This window comes from Nematolebias whitei, chromosome 6 (genome assembly GCF_014905685.2).
Source record: "Nematolebias whitei isolate Nwh7 chromosome 6, NemWhi1, whole genome shotgun sequence".
Classification (NCBI taxonomy): Eukaryota; Metazoa; Chordata; class Actinopteri; order Cyprinodontiformes; family Rivulidae; genus Nematolebias; species Nematolebias whitei.
In genome coordinates this window covers 47,197,048-47,217,431 of record NC_056503.1, presented here as the reverse complement: position 1 = coordinate 47,217,431, position 20,384 = coordinate 47,197,048, and the positions used below count along the sequence as shown (strand labels likewise).

The 20,384-nt window shown below is 43.5% G+C and overlaps 2 protein-coding genes across 2 annotated transcripts in view; one reads left to right on the top strand and one right to left on the bottom strand.

Annotated features, from left to right (window-relative positions):
• Positions 1–10,150, top strand: part of mark4b (MAP/microtubule affinity-regulating kinase 4b) — a 64,464-nt gene extending 54,314 nt beyond the window's left edge. The window contains exons 17-18 of the mRNA XM_037677707.1: positions 5,929–5,965; positions 8,949–10,150. Of these exons, the coding sequence (XP_037533635.1) occupies positions 5,929–5,965; positions 8,949–9,282 (371 nt within the window). The 3' untranslated portion in view covers positions 9,283–10,150. The remainder of the gene's footprint in view (positions 1–5,928; positions 5,966–8,948) is intronic.
• A 2,276-nt stretch (positions 10,151–12,426) lies between these two features.
• On the bottom strand, positions 12,427–17,481 carry ckmb (creatine kinase, muscle b). The gene is made up of 9 exons (XM_037677706.1): positions 17,386–17,481; positions 16,212–16,320; positions 15,964–16,060; positions 15,703–15,857; positions 14,237–14,369; positions 13,979–14,150; positions 13,364–13,487; positions 13,018–13,207; positions 12,427–12,946 (listed from the first exon to the last, which is right to left on the bottom strand). Exons 2-9 carry the CDS (start codon positions 16,302–16,304, stop codon positions 12,768–12,770), a joined length of 1,143 nt encoding a protein of 380 aa, XP_037533634.1. The 5' UTR covers positions 16,305–16,320; positions 17,386–17,481; the 3' UTR covers positions 12,427–12,767.
• Positions 17,482–20,384: the final 2,903 nt, after the last annotated feature.

The window sequence follows — 20,384 nt, the reverse complement described above, 5'->3', positions numbered from 1 at the left end:
TAAAATACCTGAGGAGACCAGTTGTTGGACATTTTAGAGGATCTCAAGAGACCTGATGTTGGACGTTTTAAAATATCTCAGGAGACCAGGTGTGGGACATTTTAGAGGATCTCAAGAGACCAGATGTTGGACATTTTAAAATACCCGAGGAGACCAGTTGCTGGGGGATTTAGTTGACCTGTAGAGACCAGATGTTGGAGGTTTTAGATGACCTGAAGAGACCAGATGTTGGAGGAAGACCAGTTGTTGGAGGTTTTGGAAGAAACTGAACTGTGAGCTGATAACAGGCTGGATGTTTTCTCTCCCCTTTAGTATGGAGGACACGTTGACCGTTGTTTCCAAGCAGAACTTTGGATCTTGACCCGTCTGACCTCAGAACTAGAACCAGACCAATATAGAAATTTTGTCTATCGCCAGTACAGGTATTGGGAGGGACAGGCTGATGCCAATAATCGATATAATGGCTGAAATTTTTGATCTTTGTCCACCATGAATGTAAGTGAACAGCTATTTTTAAACCTGTTTTAACGCTTGAAGTCTTGAACCAGTCTTCATAACGTGCTTTTACATTTTCTGTCTTCCACTATTCACTTTAAAGTTATCAAGTGTGTTACAAAAATATAAATTAAAGAAACACCTTCTCTGTTCATCGTTTGCACAGTCAGTCACGTTTGATGGAGGTCTAATTAGTATTGACCGCAGCAGAGTTTGTTTCTTTGCAGAGAAGTAAAGAGTTCAGACAAACAAAGCATTTCACTGAGGACGACCAAGATATCGTCACTAACACTGATATATTTTACCTCTACCTTACATTTATTGTTCTGGATAAATATTTACGAGGCAATAGCTTATGCTAAATGTTAGCTTGCTAACTTGAGAGGCACAAGAGAATTTATTATCGTTGATCTATTTTACAGATCAGTTACAATAAACTTACCATGCTCTCTACATTGTACAGTTTCGTCTTTTTCCGTCAGGACACGGCTTGTTCCGTGTTTATATTTGGGCATGGGACAATTCTCACCGGTACCGATGGGTCCCCAAACGCCTATATCGGCCTAAAATATCGACCCTACCGATGTATCGGTCAGGCTCTACTCGGAGCAGTTCTGGACTTCACCTCTGGTTCTGTTCACATCTGGCTTCTTTGTCTGAAAGAGCTTTAAGCAGCATCTGTGGACGAACTGTGTGTGAACAGAACCAGACCTGGTTTTAACGCAGTGACCCCTGAGGGCCTCGTCCTTTGAGCTCAGATTTCTACAGATTCTTCTAATCTGTGGATCAGATTATGAACTGGAGATGATGGAGATTAAAGTCTTTCATTCAGGAACTTTATTCTGAAAGAGTTCCACTGGTTTTGAACAGCCTGATGGTCAACCTCTGCCCATCTTTACTTCTAAAGTGTTCATCTCCAGTCCTCTGATTCACCTGATTAGTTACTAAATGCTCCTCCAGCTGGTTCTGATTGGGACCACTTCCTGTTCCAGCCTTTTGTTTTGGAACAACTCTGTTGAGACGTGTTGCTAAAATTAAGTTCAGATTTACCAACTTTTATCCCCTAAGTGTGTTAAGTTTGTTTAAGTTTGGTCTATTTTGAATAAAATATGATTTTATGGGATTTGTAAATCATTACATTCAGTATTTATTTACATTTTACACAACATTTAGAAGAAACTGGGATTTTTTTTTTAATATTTTTACTTATTTGTTGTTTTTTTTTTAACAAGAAAACACTGCTACAGATTCTAGTTGCCAAAAATTAACGTAATAACTTTCTACGCCTTTTTTGCAACTAGCAACATTTTAACAAACTGTTTTCCAAAATTTTAATCCATTTATTTATTTATTTGTTTGTTTTTATGATCAATAATTACTGTTCAGATAATGAGACATACGTCGACTAATTTTAGGTCAAATTTAGTTTCTTCTTGTCGTCAGTCTTCATACTTTATACTCAGTTTGCGTGAATAAAATATATCTTTTAATATTCCTGAAATGCTTTGAAATAAACCACAAGTTTTTAAATAATTTAATTTTCAAATCATTTTATTCTGTATCTTTATAATTGATCTTTTCTAAAGATTGTTGTTAATATTAATTTCACTTCACACAAATTCACGTTTATTTTCATCAATTTCTGGATTCCTGTCTGACACAAGTTATAATGTTGTAATTATTATTAGTTATGATGAGCACCTTAAAGTGCGGCTGGAGTGAACTCGGGTCAGTAACATTAAAGAGTTCTAACGGTTCGACCCGGAGCCGTGGCCCAGTTTCAGTCTCTTTTCTATTTGAACTTTTTGAAACTCAGATTGTTTCTTCCTGTAGAACAGCTTCACCTGAAAGCTGCATGTTTGAAAAGGCCGACCAGCAGCTGTCTGTCTGACTGACTGTCTGTCTCTCTGGACTGTCTGGACTGTTTGTCCTGGACTCTAGACGGTCTGTGTCTCTACACTGTATGTCTCTCAGGTCTGTCTGTCTCTCAGGATCGTTTGTCTTTCTAAAACCGACTGTCTCTATACACGTCTGTCTTTCAGATCTGTCTGTCTTTCTGTGTCTCTGGACCTTCTTTCTCTCTGGACCTTCTGTCTCTGTACTGTCTGTCTCTCTGGACCATCTGTCTCCCTGGACCGTCTGTCTGTCTCTCTGGACCGTCTGTATCTCTGGACCTTCTGTATCTCTGGACCTTCTGTCTCTGTACCGTCTGTCTTTCTGGACCGTCTCTCTATACACCGTTTTTCTTTATGGATCAACTGGACTGTCTCTATACACGTCTGTCTCTCTGGACCGTCTGTCTCTCTGGACCGTCTATGTCTCTGGACCATCTGTCTGTCTCTCTGGACTCGCTGTCTCTCTGGACTATGTCTGTCTCTCTGGACTCGCTGTCTCTCTGGACCATCTGTCTCTCAGATCTGTCTGTCTGGACCGTCTGTCTCTCTGAACCATCTGTCTGTCTCTCTGGATCGTCTGTCTCTCTGGACCGTCTGTCTCTCTGAACTGTCCGTCTCTGTGGACCCTTTGTCTCTCTGGACCATAAGTCTCTAAGGTCTGTCAATCTGTCTGGACCGTCTGTCTCTCTGAACCATCTGTCTGTCTGAACTGTCTGTCTCTCTAGACCCACTGTCTCTCTGGATCATCTGTCTCTCAGGTCTGTCTCTCTAAACTGTCTGTCTCTGAACTGTCCGTTTCTCTGGACCCTCTGTCTCTCTGGACCATCTGTCTCTCAGGTCTGTCTGGACTGTCTGTCTCTGAACCATCTGTCTGTCTCTCTTGACCATCTGTCTCTCAGGTCTGTCTGTCTGGACCGTCTGTCTCTCTGAACCATCTGTCCGTCTCTCTGAACCATCTGTCTGTGTCTCTGGACCGTCTGTCTCTCTGAACTGTCCGTCTCTCTGGACCCTCTGTCTCTCTGGATCATCTGTCTGTCTCTCTGGACCCTCTGTCTCTCTGGATCATTTGTCTGTCTCTCTGGACCGTCTGTCTCTCTGGACCGTCTGTCTCTCTGGACCGTCTGTCTCTCTGGACCGTCTGTCTCTCTGAACTGTCTGTCTCTCTGGACCGTCTGTCTCTCTGGATCATTTGTCTGTCTCTCTGGACCATCTGTCTCTCTGAACCGTCTGTCTCTCTGGACCGTCTGTCTCTCTGGACCATCTGTCTCTCTGAACCGTCTGTCTCTCTGGACCGTCTGTCTCTCTGGACCGTCTGTCTCTCTGGACTGTCTGTCTCTCTGGACCGTCTGTCTCTCTGGATCATTTGTCTGTCTCTCTGAACCGTCTGTCTCTCTGGACCGTCTGTCTCTCTGAACTGTCTGTCTCTCTGGACCGTCTGTCTCTCTGCTGGCTCGGCTGGTCACTGCAGAACTCCTTAACGGGTCGTAGATGATCCAGAACATTTCCTGCTTTTTCCAGCAAACAGCCGCCGTGCTTCACTGAGAGGACCCGTTCGTTTGTTGTTGTTGTTGTTGTTGTTGTTGTTGTTGTTGTTGTTGTTGTGTAACTTTGTGTAGATGCACGCGCTTGTAGCAGCTGGAGTGGACACACTGACGTGCACGAAATCGATCGTTCTGTGTAACAATCGCAGCTTCTCAAGACTGTGTTGAAAGTAGTTTGTTGCAGCTGGAGTAGATTTAAACTCGTTTCCCGTTCGTCAACGGAACAGAACTCTTCGAGGAATAAAAACGATTCTCGGAGACGTCCGGACAGAAAGAGGGTCACCGGGTCACCGGGTGGATTCAAGGTTCATTACTAGACAGAGAGAGAAAGACATTAAAAATTAAAATGGTGTTATTTTATCATCTGCTGCTACTTTATATTTATGAATTCAGTTTTAGCTTTAATCTGCAAAAACTTTGTTTTTCCTGGAAAAAAAAAAGTCCAACTTAAGTTTTCATAAACCGATTTTAGTCGGTTTGAATTCGTTAGGTTTTGACTTCATCGTTTCTAACTCGGAGAACTCAAACTTCTGGTTGGAGTCAGTTTGTCGCTCGTAGGAGGCGTTTAGATGTTTCAAACACTTCTGATTGAACAGAGTTAAGAAGATGTTTGGATCTGGAGTAAAACGTCACAAGTAATTTATCTAAAGCAGCTTCAGACTGATCTCAGTTTAGGTTCGTTAAATGATGTCAGTCGGACAGTCGGTGGCCTGCAGCTGAGGAGCTCCTCAGAGCCGAGCTGGAAGCGGGTCGGTCTAAACCTGCGTCGAGCTCATGACAAAGGCCCTAACTTCACCTGCAGACACTTTGGTCTTTACTCTTCAGTTTGCAGCGGCGAAGCCTCGAACCTGTGACGCAGCTCGTGTTTGAACTCTCTGCAGGACAGAACGTCGGCAACAAAACCTCCAGACACAACTGAGCCGACAGTTTAAACCAGGATTCGTTATATAACCAGGATGTCCTCCTCTCAAACAGCTGACCGGCTGCTGGTTCTGTTGTTCGCTGCTGGTCTCGTTTTCTAATTTATTAACGTTTAGTCCCTCCGCCCCACACTGTCGTACGCACACGGTGTGTTTGTACAATTACTCATCTCTTCAAACCCACACAGCTGCACTTTACTTGAGGTTTTAGTATTTTAATACCTTCCGATTACCTAATCATCACAACATCTGTTGCTTTATTTTGCACGATTGTGTGCAGGCTTAATTAATAAAAAGTTTTATTATTTGACATCAAGAATCAGTCGTGTTCTTAAGGTAAATTTAAGAAAATTAACTATTTTCAGTTTTCCTCTTTGAGCCAAACAAGTTTCCAGTAGAGCTCAAAAAGTCACCAGCCTGAAAGGTAAACAGGAAGTGCAGTCTTTATTTGAACGGTCTTTAAAATCGACCAGATTTGAACTAAAAGGGGATCTATTTTGCAGCATGAGTTCATGAAGGACGTGGAGATTTTAGGGGCTAAATTAAAAAAAAAATTAAACTTGAGCTAAAATTTAGTTGTGGTTTATTACAAGTAGAAAAAACCTGAGGCCAAAAAGCACAAAACGTTTAATAATTTGTTCATTTGTGTAAAATAATATTGACAGGACTGTAAATTTGTCTAATGAAAAGCTTAGCTTTTTTAATTTTATAGTTTAAAAACATGACAAACATTTTGTTGCGAGCTGAAGCTCATTCCAGAGATTTTAGTTTCCCTAAAACTCACTTTTCCTGCTTTTGACCTTTGTCGGCCGGCGCGTGTGTGAGCCGGTCCGTGGCTGTGTCCGCCTCGCCTCCTTTGTCGACCCGTCTCACATGTCCCGTCGTTTTGCCTCCATCAGTGTTTGAGTGCAGCTCAGGCTCATGATGACCCATCTGTGATTTGATGTTCTGTGTCCACACTGGTTTAACATCTCTGTGCTGCTAACATCCAATTAAAGAGGGAAACGTCTGATGGGGGGGCTGCGTCCGACCTCTTGATCCCTAACAGATTCTTTGTCTTCTTCTTGAGGGTCACAGACGAACCTGAGAGAATCAGCAGATCTCCGGTCACAAGGTGAGTACCTGTTCTGAACGACACAACAAATCGTCACGTTTCTAAAGAACGAGCTGAAACGGGCCTCCAAGGAGCCTCTTGGACAGACTGACAGGATATCAGCTGTGACTCTTTCTCAAGTGAAAACGATAACAAGACGCACTTTGTGCTGATAGTTCGTACCGTGCACTTCTTTCGAGCTTTTGTCGCAAAGAGCACGAGTTAAAAAACGTAATAGTCACTGAATGTTTTAGCCAAAGAAAAATTTAAAACGGCACCAGAACTTTTAAAGTTCTGTGTAATTTTAATGAGAAAAACATAAAAAGTTGCATCCAGACAAGAACCCTTATGACGTAACTATTTGTCCATGAAAACCAAAAATGATCTAACTGAAGGAAAATGTAACTCAAATACCGTACTTTTCACCATACAAGTCACACCTTTTTGAATAAATTTGCGTGCCCTGCTACTTATATGGCGAAGCGACTAATATACGTATATACACCCCATGTTTATAAACCAATTTCTGGCTGAGATCTGACGATTTCATTCATTCTGACATGGAAAATATTGAACACTACCATTTTCAGCCGCTAGAGGGCAGTCAAGTCATATGGCAAGCCAAGTGTCGCATTAATATGGAAAACTGGTTATTAACGAGACACTTGGCTCTCCATACAAAGCTGCCTTCATCTCGCTCTGGAACTCCTGGAGCAAACGTCAAATCAGCTGCATTTCACTGCTCCGCCCAGGCGAAATGCAGCTGATTTGATCGTTAAAGTGCATTTATTAAGAAAAAGTTCAACTGAGACACACCTTCACTTAAATGTTGAGCAAACAAATAATTGTTTTTATGTGTTAATCTTTTAAATTCTTGTTAAAGTCCTCCCATGCACAAATCCGTGGCCGCCATTTGGCAGCCAGTCGATTTTTGGCACAACACCGGCCCACACTTCTGGGTTGTCAGCGGTGGCGCATAATAGATGCGACTTTTATACGGCAGCAAATACGGTAATCACTTGATGCTCCGTGGGTTTGTGGTATACTCAGTACAAAGGAAAGGTCCAAATAATGCAGTTTCTGGTAGATTTATTCCCATTGGCAGCCAAACGGTTTGGTACATATCACAGGATCCCTTCCTGACACACCTGCTCTAGATCCTGCGTGTCTGCTCAGGTCGTTGCTCCACTTCCGACTGGTAAAAAAAAAAAAGTATGACCACCCACGTGCCTCTAAACCTCCCTAAAGTACATATTTATACCTCTAATACCCACATCCCAATCAAAAATAAATATGTAAACTAAACAAATTACTAACCAACAAATGTATCCTGAACAATTATGATTAAAGAAAAATCAAACCTAAAAAATAAGCAAATTTATAACCTGATAAACTAAGTTCAATGACTTAACAAAAATAGACAAATATACCTTAGATACAAGAAAAAATGAAAAATAGAGTTCACTTCCTCTGGTTTAGTCTGAAAGACTTTTTTTTTCTCAATGTCCCAACTTCTAAAGTTTAATTTTTAATTTTACTCCTTGACTTCTTCTGAGCGGACCCAGTAATCTGGTGTTGACCATCGTCTGCAGGATCAGTCGTTATTTTTCACAGAAGCAAAAAAGCTTTTGTGACTCCAGCTGGGCGCTTTACATTTTACCGACTAAACATTTAATACATTTTTATGTAGAATTCCTACAAAGTGCTTTGCAACAAAAATAAACTGTAAAATTAGAGAATGATCATCTTATAAGAAAAATGATGAAAAATAGTATAAATCACTGAAACAACTGTCAGAGACTGATTTAAGGTCAAACCAAAGCCAGTTTGCAGATGTTGCATTCAGATTTTGTCTAACAATCACAGTGTGTCAAAAGGAATTTGTTTAAATAAAGTTTATTAATTGTTTTGTGGCTCTTTGAAAAGCTGCTGCTTTCTCAAAACGTGTTGTAAATAAAGAACACAGAGGAGGTGCAGACAACAATAGATAATCATATAAAAGCATACAAAATGAAAAATACATAGAAGAAATTATATTAAAAAAAACAGCTACATTATAAAGATAAAGTTAGAGAGGCCAGACTGAGATGGTCTGGACATGTCCAGAGGAGGGACAGTGGGTATACTGGTAGAAGGATGTTAGAAATGCAGCTGCCAGGAAAAAGACAAAGAGGAGACGTATGGATGCAGTTAGAGACATGGAGGTGGTTGGAGTGAGGACAGAGTGAGATGGAGGACGACTCGCCATGGCAACCCCTGAAGAGGGAACAGCCGAAAGAAGAAGAGTTTCCGTCAGCGAGGAATGTTCTGCTTGTCGTAGAGTTAACAAAAACCTCTGAAGCCGCAGAAATCCACCTAAAGCACCAGTAAAAGGAGGAGCGGCATCGTTCACTCATTCTGTTCATTTTATAACATCTGCATGTTATTAATTAAGAGCTTCCAGATGTGGTCATAAAAGGTTTCCTGTCCTCCTCTCGGCTCCAGCTGCTGCTCCCGTCCAGTGTCAGGTTAAGCTGAGCAGGTAACGCTGCAGCAGCGTCGGGCTCGTCGACGCTGCCCATCGTCCGTGTGTGGCTCGTGTCGTGCTAGATGATCCCACACCTGCACAGCTGATGTTTTGGTGTTAGCTCCTGTGTCTGTTTGAGGAAGTGCCTCTGTAGATATTTTGAAACTGTAGTCAACATGTCACGAGGCGTCTGTGTTTTATTTATGCATCTGTGTTTGAAGATGTCAGAGCAGTAACTGAGGTTCTGATAAAAATAATCATCTGACTGAAAAGTACAGATTTATTCAATTTGTTTTTAATTATGCGTCTTCTCTTCTTTTTCCCTAAACAATCATTTGTTCACTTCTCTGCATTTCACTCCTACCCTCAAAACTCTTCCTCCTTCTCTCTCTCCCCTTTTCTCCCTCCCTCCCTCGTCAACCCTCGGACGCCTCACACCAACCTCACCTCGGTTATTCCCTTCATGTTTCACATCCTCCCTCCTCTCGCTCTCTCCAGTCGCCATCTATCTGGGCATCAAAAAGCGGTCGAGCCCCGGACCCCCCGATGCGGCTGGGATGTGAGGGTGCGGAGCCCCCGAGACCCGGCCGAGGTGGTGCTGGCTCTGCGCGAGGCGGCGCAGGGCTGCGGCTGCCAGGTCCACCTGGCCGGGCCTTTCCTCCTATCCTGCACCCACGGAGCAGCCGGCGCCCGAGTGGCCTTCGAGGCCGAGGTGTGCCAGCTGCCCACCGGGCTGGGCCAGAGCAGCGGGGTGAAGTTCAAGCGCCTGTGGGGGGCGCCGTTAGCCTTTAGAGACATCGCCACCAAAGTGTCCAAGGAGCTGGAGCTCTGAGAGCACCGGGGGGTGGGGCAGATCGGTGACAGACAGGTGGAGGAGGAAGGACAAACACTCTCCTCTTCCTCATCTGATGTGGTTAGCCTCACCTCCACCTGAAGACCTTCAGCTTCCTGACTCCACCCATCTCAGCTGGACGGATGGATGCAGACAGGCGTGTGGTGACCTTTGAACCCTGCGCAGCACCTGCTCCCACCTAGTTTATGACGCCATAGAGACTTTTTTTTTTTTTTCAACAGAATTGAATTTGAGGCTGATGTGGATGTTGTTGCAGAGAATGATGGAGAGTGATAATTTGTTATTTCTGTTGTTTGTCATTATTCCTTTTTAAAGAGCTGCTATTTAAATAAGTTTTATAATTATTTTTGTGTAATATGTTTTTTTTTTCCCTTTAGTTTTTTTTTTGAAAACAGGCAAATATGTTGTCAGAATTGGAAACGGACGTCACAGAAAGACCTCCGGCCTCCAGAGGGAGACTTGCGGAAATGCGGAGACTTGGCAGACTAAAAGAAGTTTGAAGCAAAACGACGTTTACGTTTCTGCCCGGTGGGCTTGTAGCGTTCAGGTACAAATGTTGACATCCAGCAGATGAGCCACGACAAACCGGACCGTACGAGTCCAACTGTAGGGCTCTTTAGTTGCAGACGGGGTCGATTAGAGGACGCGCAGTAAAAGTTGGAGATTAGAATCGTGGGTTTCCTCACATCAACATGTCTCCTAAAGAGCTCACATTTATTTTAACCAAGTTTTAAGCCGATCAATCTGTTACTTTTACCTGAAGCGGGGCTTTTAGAAAGGATTACTGAGATACTATTTAACGTACCGATGAGAAAATAAAACAAAGATAAAGTTGTTTTTCTTGCTTTAATCAGGTGTTGTGGCCATTCAACTCTGTGATATTAAAAAATAATAATAATCGTCTTCAGTGTTTATAAGAAAAGCCTTTACTTCATCTAAAACATTTGCCAGATGTTTTATTTCTGTAGTTTTTACCGGTTCAGAAGACCCCGCAGCAGTCGGGACTTCTTCCGTCAGAACTTCATAAACTCTGAAGCCGTTGTTGTTGTTTTCCTCACGTCTGGTCCAAACTGCCACAAGGACTGTTCATTAACTCCTTCGTGGGTTTTTCTCTTTTCGTTTAGATTTTGTTTTATTGTCGACATCAATTGAGCACTTTTCTGCCAGTTTTTCCTCGGTACTGCTTTAATCGACCATTTCTTTCTAAAGTATTAATGTCATTTCAAATACCTTTCCATGCAACATCATGGTCCTATTCAGACCTGACATTTACATCCTTCTTGAGTAGTTTGACGACGAGCGTTTTTATTTTGACATTAACACGGCTCACATCTGTTTAAGTCACATCGATGTGGAGTTGTGTGGGACAGAACTCCTTATCCTTATCATTCAGTCGAGATTCAGGAGAAATAAAGAAGCCGACGATGGTTCGTGACTTCTCATTGTCGGAGCAAAGCTGAAGATTTTAACCTGTGATAATCCACCGCGGTGACACCGTATGCTGACGACCATGAGCTGTTCTTTAGCCAGCTTCTAATTGAACATGAGCTCTGAATGTGATGCAGCATAACTCTGCTCAGACTGTTTCGTGACCACCATGGTGGTCTTTAAATAATCAGAACATTAATCTGTTCTGATTAATAAAGTCCCAACAAAACTGACTTCTTATCAATAAAAATAATTCTGATAAATGGCTCTTTATAACTTTTTTTAGCCAAAAAAAGCCATATTTTATAAACATTGCCAAGGATCTGTTTGTTCCCTTTAATCAGCTGGCAGCTGAACACGACTCTGCTGGGCTGTGTTCGGTCCATTCACTTCTTTTTATTTTTTTATTATTAAACCTTTATTTTACCAGGAAGAAATCCATTGAGATTATTAACCTCTTTTACAAGAATGCCCTGTCCATGTCAATAAGAGTTTCAACACCAGGGCTATTCAACTGGTGACCTGGGGGCCAAATTGGCCCACCGATGAGCTCAGTTAGGCCCACCAATGGGTTCATTTTTAAATAAAACTGGATTTTAAACCGTAAAACAAACTTGATGACAATAACTGCTGTATGTCCGGCTCCTGAGCTCTTGCTTTCAGTAACTGTGGCCCCCTGAGCAGTTTAGTTGAACAGTCCTGTTCTACACCGTGGCTCAGGACGGACTGCCCAGAGGTGGACTAACAGGATCCAGACCATCTCCAATGGTGGTCTGAGTGAAAACCGTTTCAACGCACTTTGAGGTCCTTCACACCAGTACTTAGCATGATCCAATTGTAGTCTGATTACTCAGGACAGCTGTTGGTACCAGGTCTGAACGAGGTCCTTGACTTTCCATGTTACTTTTAAAAACAACCTTTCAACTGTTGATGTGCCATTTTGTTTGAGTGATGCCACAGTTTGAAAACATCTTTATCCTTTGACTAGTTTCTCCGTCTGTCCTTTGAAGCGATGGTTTTATTTGTGCTTCGAACCTCCGCAACACACCAACTGTAGACTTCTGTTGACCAGCCAGACTGAAGCGCTGCTCGAAAGACTGTTGACCCTTCAGAGACTGTTATCCAGTCAGACGGCCTGACGAGCGGGACGTTTGAGAGAGGAATGTGACCACTGCTTTGTTTGCTTTTCTAAAAGCACTTTTCTGCTCATCACAGAACAAACGTACGGAAATCTGAATTGTACAGTCGACCAAACGCTGCGTGGACCGTGTGTTCCTGCATTGAGAGGCGGTAGAAACCAGCGCTGCTTGTAATTGTCTAGAAACGAGCAGGAGTAGAGACTTTTCTGATCTGTGCTGCCTGGTGGGAGATTTCAGGTGTCCACTGTCTGAATATGTAAAGCTGTGATTTAGGGCTAGTTACACGACTTGTTTTTGTTTACGACTCGGCCTCGCCACCTGAGGATGTTCTGATGCTTTAAGGCTGCAGGTCTGCTGTGTTTAAACCCAACGTGCGGGCTGAAACCAATACGGACCTGCAATCCTGCATGTCTCCTAGGAAATGTGTGACGCAGAAATAAAGACCTTCAACCTCTTTTACATTTTGCCCTTGTGATTCTCGTTTGCTGCACACCGAAATCCATTTGTTGTGGGGAGTTGCAACAAATCTGCTTTTATTAAGAACATTGAGATGGCGTGATTGTTACATGGGGCTTTGTTTAATAGTTCAGCTATATTTTACAACCAAAAAAAAGTTTTTCTCTTGGTGCGTTTACATAGCCACGACCCGACCGTGTGGATTGATCCCAGGATGTTACAGAGGAGATGGGAGGATGTTTGGATAAAAGAAGGAAACAGAAGACCTGAAGGAAGGAGCAGAAAGACGAGTGGAGCGTCTTGATGGAAAGAAGTGAGCAGGAAGTAGCCGTTTGGCCGAAACCAGTCGATTAACTTCACAACGAGGCTACATGTTCGTTCTTATAAAATAAAAAAACAACAAACGCAGACAGTCATTCAGTCATGGGTTGTCTGTCCACTTCACTTCTGAGCGGGGATCATGCCATCGATGGACTCTCCCTTCTCCAGCTTCTTCTCCATCTCCACCATCAGCTTGACGCCGTCGACCACCAGCTGCACCTGCTCCACCTCGGAGGAGCCCAGACGGTCAGCGTTGGAGATGTCGAACACGCCACCCACGGAGGCCGTGTCCACACCACCTGGAGGACAAAAGACAGGGTGAAACGTCCAGTCGTCGTGCACAGATCCAAACGGGTCTGTTCTGCAGTACCTGTGCCACGTTTCTGCAGACGCAGCCTGGTCAGGATCTCCTCAAACTTGGCGTGTGTGCTGAGCTTGGGCAGCTTGACGTGCACGCCACCACGCAGACCGGTTCCCAGGTTGGAGGGGCAGGTCAGGATGTAGCCCAAGTGCTCGTTCCACATGAAGCCGTGGTTGTGCTTCTTGAAGATCTCCTCAATCTGACCAGGGGAGAGAAAACTGAAGTCATGTAACGTCTTGATGCTCAATAATCCAGTTCGATCTGACAAGGCTGAGTTGGGTTAAGTCGCGTAACGGTTACACGATCAATGCACGCGAGGTGATGATGTAAAAAAAAAAAAAAAAAGTTGCTTTACCTTCTGCAAGCCAACGCAGAAGCGCCTGAAGACCTCCTTCATGTTGCCGCCCTTCTGCATGGAGATGACACGCAGGTGGTCCTCCTCGTTCACCCAGACCAGGAAGGTCTTGCTGTCGTTGTGCCTGCAGCAGCAAAACTTCAGCTCAGTCCAGTAAGTACAAGTAGGGAAAGTAGCAGAACAATGGCTAAAAGCTAAAAGTAGCATAAAGCTGGCCAAAACTTAGGTTGCAAAAATATAGTTAAAAGTGAAAAAGTGCTAGTTGGATCATGCTGAAGTAGCAGACCACCAGCTAAAAGTAACAAAAGTTTAGCTTAAACCAGCCAAAGCTTTGCTGAAAAGATTAAAAGGCTAGCTAAAAGTTTGAAAAGCCTACCCAGAAGCTAAAAGAAGCCTAAATATAGCCAAACATAAAAAGAAGACAAAAGGAACGAGTTTGCTGAAGCAGAGTTTTAAGCGAAGCAACCAGATGAAAGATCTCTCAACATTTACTAAATTAACAGCTAAATGCTGCAGAGACTTTGGGGAAGGCGTTCAGTTGTCCTTCAGATGACCTTTTGACCTTTTACAACAGGCCCCCGTGCCCAAAGTTGACTTCCGGTCTGTGGTTCTCACCAGATGCCTCTGGCGTCGGGCCAGTCGCGGGCCATACCGGCGCAGGTCAGCAGAGGGGACACCGGCTTGTCAAACAGGAAGTGATCGGCAATCAGCTGCTCCTGCTCGGCGTCGGTCATGCCATTCAGGGGGTAGTACTTCCCCTTGAACTCACCCTCCAGGCTGGACAGAGCTGAGAGGGAAAGTATTAATTAGAGGAAGGTTCAGAAGAAAGAAGTAACTAACTGTCCAACAAGGACACAGCAGGTGGACACTCACCCTCAATGGACAGCTTCTCAATGCCTCTGCGCTCGCCACGGCTGTTGTGGGGGGGCAGGGTGAATCCCTTAATGCTGCGGCCGGTACGCACACGGCTGGACAGCACGTAGTTGGGGTCCAGGTCGTCACCGCCCTGATGGTGAAACAAAAGTTTCTGCTTTCGTTCCACTCACTTTGGACAGATTAACGACCGAATATGAGCTGGAGACGCCGACTGGGTAACTCAACCAGGACCAGTGGTCTCAAAGGTTGGGGTCAGGACCCCACCGTGGATCATCAAACACTATCTGGTGATGATCTGAGCGCATATTTTAGCCATACGTAATCATTATGGAGCATAAAAAGCAGTACAAGAGTTGTGGGCTGTTTGTGTCGATACTTTTTTATCGGTTAACGGTACTCGTAGCAAACTATGAAGCCAAACGTGAAAAGTTTAACCTGACCCATAATAAATGGTGCCGCTTGAAAACTCGAGTAGTTTTCCAAATATTTCAATATGCCATTCTGAAATGCTGCCGTGCACTCAATGTGCACGTTTGTCTGTGCATTTAACTCGACAAACCTGAGTGTAAATACGCACCAGTACATAAAATTATTTGATCTCCATCCCATACGGCTCTTCCATGAACATCACCGTTCGTTGTTGACCTACTTTCAGTCACTTCCGTTGGTAAATAAACATGTAGTTGGCAATTTACAACTTTTTAATTTAGATAACCGTTATGAGAAAAGTTGGTCCCGATTTGGTTTCTTTCTCTAAAAAGTTTTTTTTTTTTTAGGGATCGGACAGAGTACTTTTATTTAGCTCATTGTGGCTGAGTTGTTAGAGCAGTCGTTCTCCAATGCAAGAGTTGGGGGTTCGATTCCAGCAGCAGTCACATGTTGAAGTGTCCCTGGGCAAGACACTGAACCCCTCATTGCCTCCGATGTGTGTTCCATCAGTGTATGAATGTGATAAAGCACTGATTATTCTTTGTACAGATCTAGTATAGAGCTGTATGAATGGGTAAATGAGGCACAGATTGTAAAGAGCTTTGTGTCTTGATAAGATGCTGGTGCTATAAAAGTACAGTCCATTTACCATTTATTACCAATGCTAATGGGTCATAACCAGCCATAACTTGGGTCATGAGTCTCTGCCTTTGTTATTTGTCTACTGCACGTCTACGTCAGGCAGGCGCCCACTCTCACAGTTTTTAAGTCTTGCTTAAAAACCCACTTTTATACCCGGCCTTTTGACACTGTCATTCATTTTTAACCTGTCTGTATCTTTTTTCATTTGGATCCATGTTTTTATTCCATGTCCTTTGCTTGCTTGTGTCTGCTGTACAGCGCTTTGGTTGGCCTTGCTGCTGTTTTAAGTGCTTTATAAATAAAGTGGTATGGTATTTGTGGGTCATAAGTTTAAAATGTTCAGGAACCACCGGTCTAAATCTGGTACCGTCATGCATGTCTTGGCTCTTCACCTTCAGGTTCTCGAAGTTCAGGTCGGTCTTGTGCTTGTCGGTGGGCTTGTATCCACCGTGACGGTCGGAGATGATTGGGTCCAGCAGCTCCTTGAAGAACTCGTAGGACTCCTCGTCACCAGCGACACAGCCCACGGTCATGATGAAGGGGTGACCTTAGGGACGAGGAGATAACAACACGGTGGTGTTCTTCAGCCGTAAACGATAAGAAACTAGATCTGTTGGCGTTTGTTTCTATGCTGACGACACGCTTCTTCTTACCAGGGTTGTCAACACCGGTCTGGATGACGTCATCCACGGTGAAGCCACTTGGGGTGGACTTGCCCCTCAGCTTTTCGTAGATCTCCTTGTTCAGCACCTGCAGCAGGTGACACAAGCTGAACGTGAGGAGTGACAGACCATGCTGTTTGAATGGAGCATGTTGGCGTGCAAGAAACACACAAACTGTTTGAAGTGATGCAACTAAATAACAAAAGTGTCCTAAATGCTCAAAACGTGTTGATTTGGACCTTGGCCATGTGGTTGTTGTGCAGCGAGAGATCGGGGAACTCCTCGTCCGTGGAGAACTTCATTTTGTAGTCGTTGTGGCAGTTCTTCGTCATGGCTGCGGTTCTTTGTCTGAGAAAGGACAAAGAAGGTGGTGTTCGTTTTTCAGAACCGTTCAATGAAAATGCAACGAAGACTAGATTCTAACTGAGCCGGATTAAATCAGTGTCGGAGAAACTTGGAAATCTGGTTTAAATGTGATTCTAATGCCGTTCGTTGCATGTAAGGAGTCAAATAAAGTGGTGTTTGGTGTTTCTCTGAGCTCCTTATAAACGGGTCTTTTTACTTTCTCCTCCATAAATGACCCTGTCTCCCTGTCATCCTGTCTCACCACCTGTTATCACTGCTCAGATTATTATTAGCACGACTGCAGCCCCACCAACTCTTCAGTATTTTTAGCATGCTGCAGAAAAGATTTTCACTCCAACCAGCCTAACTTACTTTTACTTTAAGCTTTTAGTGAAACTTCTGAGTATTTTTTTTTAAGTTTTTGCTCCAGAAGTAGTAACTTTAAGGTACAAAAAATACTAAAATTAGCTTTTTAAACTGCAGAATTAGACTGAAGCTGCAGAATTCTACAATTCTGTTGAGAAATAAGCATCATTCCTAATGTAGGTTCATCTCTATCTTTCAGGCAGAGTCTGTTTGCTCTGAAACCTGGAACGCCTAAAGGTCAACGTCCGCGTGCCTCACAGATGCCTCGAGGCTAAATCCAGCACTCCTAAAAGCATCCAAAGACACAGCTCGGGTCAGATCTGCAGGCGTCAGCAACAGCTGACAGAGAGACACAACTGTTGCAGTGACACGTTGCTGCAACGTGTCCAAAAACGTCAAGTTTCTCACAAAACGAAGCTAGATTTCAGGGCAGCTGTTGCTCAGACAGAAGCGTGACCATACACGATGCATGTATTTAACATGTGGTGGCCGTTTCATGAAAGATGAGAGAAATCCGAAACAGAATAAAAAATAACTTTTACAGCTCTGAATTCTCAAAAAGGCCTGATTTCTTTAACATGCGTTTATATTTCAGCTAGATTTTCTTTCACAAGGAGCATTTGTGGAAACTTTTCAAATATATCCTCAATATTTTTCCACTGACTCTTCAAAAACACAAAATGTGCATGTTTTTTTGTTTACCTGCTCAGGAGAAAAGAAAGAAGTAACAGATCCCGGGATCAGATCCTGTCCACCTAATGTAGGGGTCGCCCAGCTGACAGGTAACGGACTTTAGCTTTTATACCCAGATCTCTGTGACCATTGGATGACCGGGCCTGGGTTCGCCTCGTTTGATTGGTCGGGGTGGGGTTCTGTGCCCAGACGGCTTTCTAAAAGGCAAGAACGAACGTCACACAACGCCCGAGAGGAGAGACGAGGCAACAGCTGCAGCCGCCCGGTTTCACCTTGTGAGTTCTGCTCCACAGGAACTGAATGTTGTAGAAAAACACAAACATTATCTGAATGCAGCTGAAACTGGGGTGACATGACGCTCACATGATGGACTGACACGTGCTGTGACCCTCCTGCTGCCCTTGGGTCAAAAGGCCGCAGGAGGCATCAGTTCTAAGGCTGGGTGTTGTAGGTCATTTGGACCCAAGGCCAGCAGGGATCAAAGTCCTATCGCCATGAAAAGCAAGTTTTACACACACACGATGTTTGTGAGGTATTTTTCAGTACCAGTGTCCATCGTAACGCAACGGAAAGAAAACAGAGAAAAGTCATTTTCTGCTGGTGAACTCTGAGAGCTGAAAGACATTACTGACAAACATGAGAGAGAGCGGTTAAAGCCGACAGAAGCAAAACATCTAAAAGCTATAAGGCAAAAAACGCTAGCTCAAAGTAGCAAAAGGCTAGCTTAAACCTAACAGCATATGTAAACGCTGCAGCTAAAAGTAGTAAAATTGTTTATCAAAGTTCATGTTCAATAATCCAGGTAAAAAAAAAATCCAACGAAGCAGGTCCTCTGGACCATTTATTTATGAATTATTTTTACATTTCGTCCTTCATCCAAAGGACTTCATCAGTTCGAGGAATCACAACAAACTCAGAGTAAAATTGTAGTTAAAAGTAGAATAATGGTGGCTAAAAGTAATAGAATCATGAAGTAGCAGGGTGGTGGCTAAAAGTAGCAGAATAGTGGATAAAAGTAGCAGAATAGTGGATAAAAGTAGCAGAACGGTAGCTAAAAGTAGCAGAATGGTAGCTAAAATTAGTGGAATAGGAATGGTAGTTTAAAGGAGCAGAGTGGTAGCTAAAAGTAGTGTAATGGTAGTTTAAAGTAGTAGAATGGTGACTAAAGGTAGTGGAATTGTTGCTAAAAGTAGTGGAATGGTATCTACAATTAGCAGGAATGATAGCTAAAAGCAGCAGAGTGTAGCTAAAAATAGTGGAATAGGAATGGTCATTTAAAGTAGCAGAATGGTGACTAAAGGTAGTGGAATTGTAGCTAAAAGTAGTGGCGTGGTAGCTAAAGGTAGTGGAATGGTAGCTAAAAGTGTTGATGTGGGGTGATGTGTTGATGTGTGTCAATGTGTAGTGTTGTGTTGAAGTGTGTGTGTGTGCGTGTGTGTGCGTGTGTGTGCGTGTGTGTGCGCATGTGTGTGTGTGTGTGTGTGCGTGTGTGTGTGTGTCTCTGCTCGGTCTGAACCGGCTCTGCTCCGTGTTTCTGACGGCTCCTCTAAGAATCAGTGAAGCAGAGTTTCTGGAGGTCAGTCTGTCGACACTTTAAGGAGTAATAATAATAATAATAATAAATTTAATAATCTCATTAGAGGGGAACAGATCAGATTATTTGTAACTATTATTATTAACTAAGTTCTGTTGGAGCAGAAGCAGCAGCTCCTGTATCAGATTTAATTTAGATAAAGAGAACAAAACACTACAAAAACTGAAATTTGTTCATTTTTCTTCTTTTGAAGTTTTGCATTTTGTTGAAACTCTGTTATGAGTTGGATCTCATCCATCCATCCATCCATCCATCTATCCAGCCATCCATCCATCCATCCATCCATCCATCCATCCATCCATCCATCCATCATCTTTACCCACTTCTTCCTATTCTAGTCTCGAGGGTTGCTGGTGCCCATGTCCAGCTATCACTGTGCGAGAGGTGTGGGACACCCTGGACAGGTCTTCAGTCCATGACAGGGACACATAGAGACAAACAACCATTCACTCTCTCACCAAGGGACAATGTAGAATTACCAATCAGTATAAAATACATGTTTCTGGTCTGTGGGAAGAAACCGGAGTACCCGGAGAAACTCACAGATGCATGGCGAGAACATGCAAACTCCACTCAGAAAGCCCCCCGGACTGGGATTTGAGCCAGCGTCAGCTGCTCGCTGAGAGGCAGCAGCTCTACCAGTTGTGCCACCGTGCTGCCCAGATCTCATTTAGGCCCTTTTTCTGCCCAACTCATCAAACAACATTATGGTTTAAACTAATGTACAGTACGTGTTCCAGTTGTTCATGGTCTTTGAAGTTCAGCAGCCAGTAAATCAGTTGTGGATCTTTGTAAGTCTTGTCAGTTGTAAGCTTTGGTCTTCATAAAACTGACGTCTTTTTTCATCACATCCCACAAACACCAGATAAGACTGAGCTCTGGAGAACCTGGAGTCATCACATTCATTGCATGTGTTTCTGTAAGGTGGCAGAGTGCATTGTCATGCTGAAGGAGGCTTTCACCATGGCTGTTAGGAGGCCATGTTGCTCAGCTCTCATCCTTGGTTTGTGGTTTTCTTCCACAGGAACTCCTATGGAAGGTCTTGACTACTAGTACACACCAAGAACAACCCAAAGAACCTGCAGCTGTCTTGCACGTCTACTTATCAAAGTTTCTATAAAACCCTCACAAATGCCCATTTATTGGTCCTCCAACCAATCACCTTCAGACTGTGTTGACGCCCCGCATTGTCCAATAATATTTTTCACTGTATCTGCTGGTGGACCTGATGTCGTACTGTTTTGTTTATAATGTATCAGCGTCGGGTTCAGATGCACAAATTTCCAAACTGAAGAATGTGTGAAGCTCAAGTGAGTGTGGATTAAACACTGGGGTAGTACGAAGCCAAAAGAGTCGCTCACATGAACTTTTAACTATCCTGAGATCATCAAAGGATCACGTCAGTGCTCTAATT

What these genes read in the sequence shown, in the direction of transcription:
- ckmb (XM_037677706.1), bottom strand. Translation starts at nt 16,304, where the DNA reads ATGACGAAGAACTGCCACAACGACTACAAAATGAAGTTCTCCACGGAC. An exon ending in GACCGGTGTTGACAACCCTG is followed by an intron (nt 15,858 to 15,963) that starts GTAAGAAGAAGC and finishes CTCGTCCCTAAG; the next exon opens with GTCACCCCTTCATCATGACC. An exon ending in TGAACTTCGAGAACCTGAAG is followed by an intron (nt 14,370 to 15,702) that starts GTGAAGAGCCAA and finishes TTTCACCATCAG; the next exon opens with GGCGGTGACGACCTGGACCC.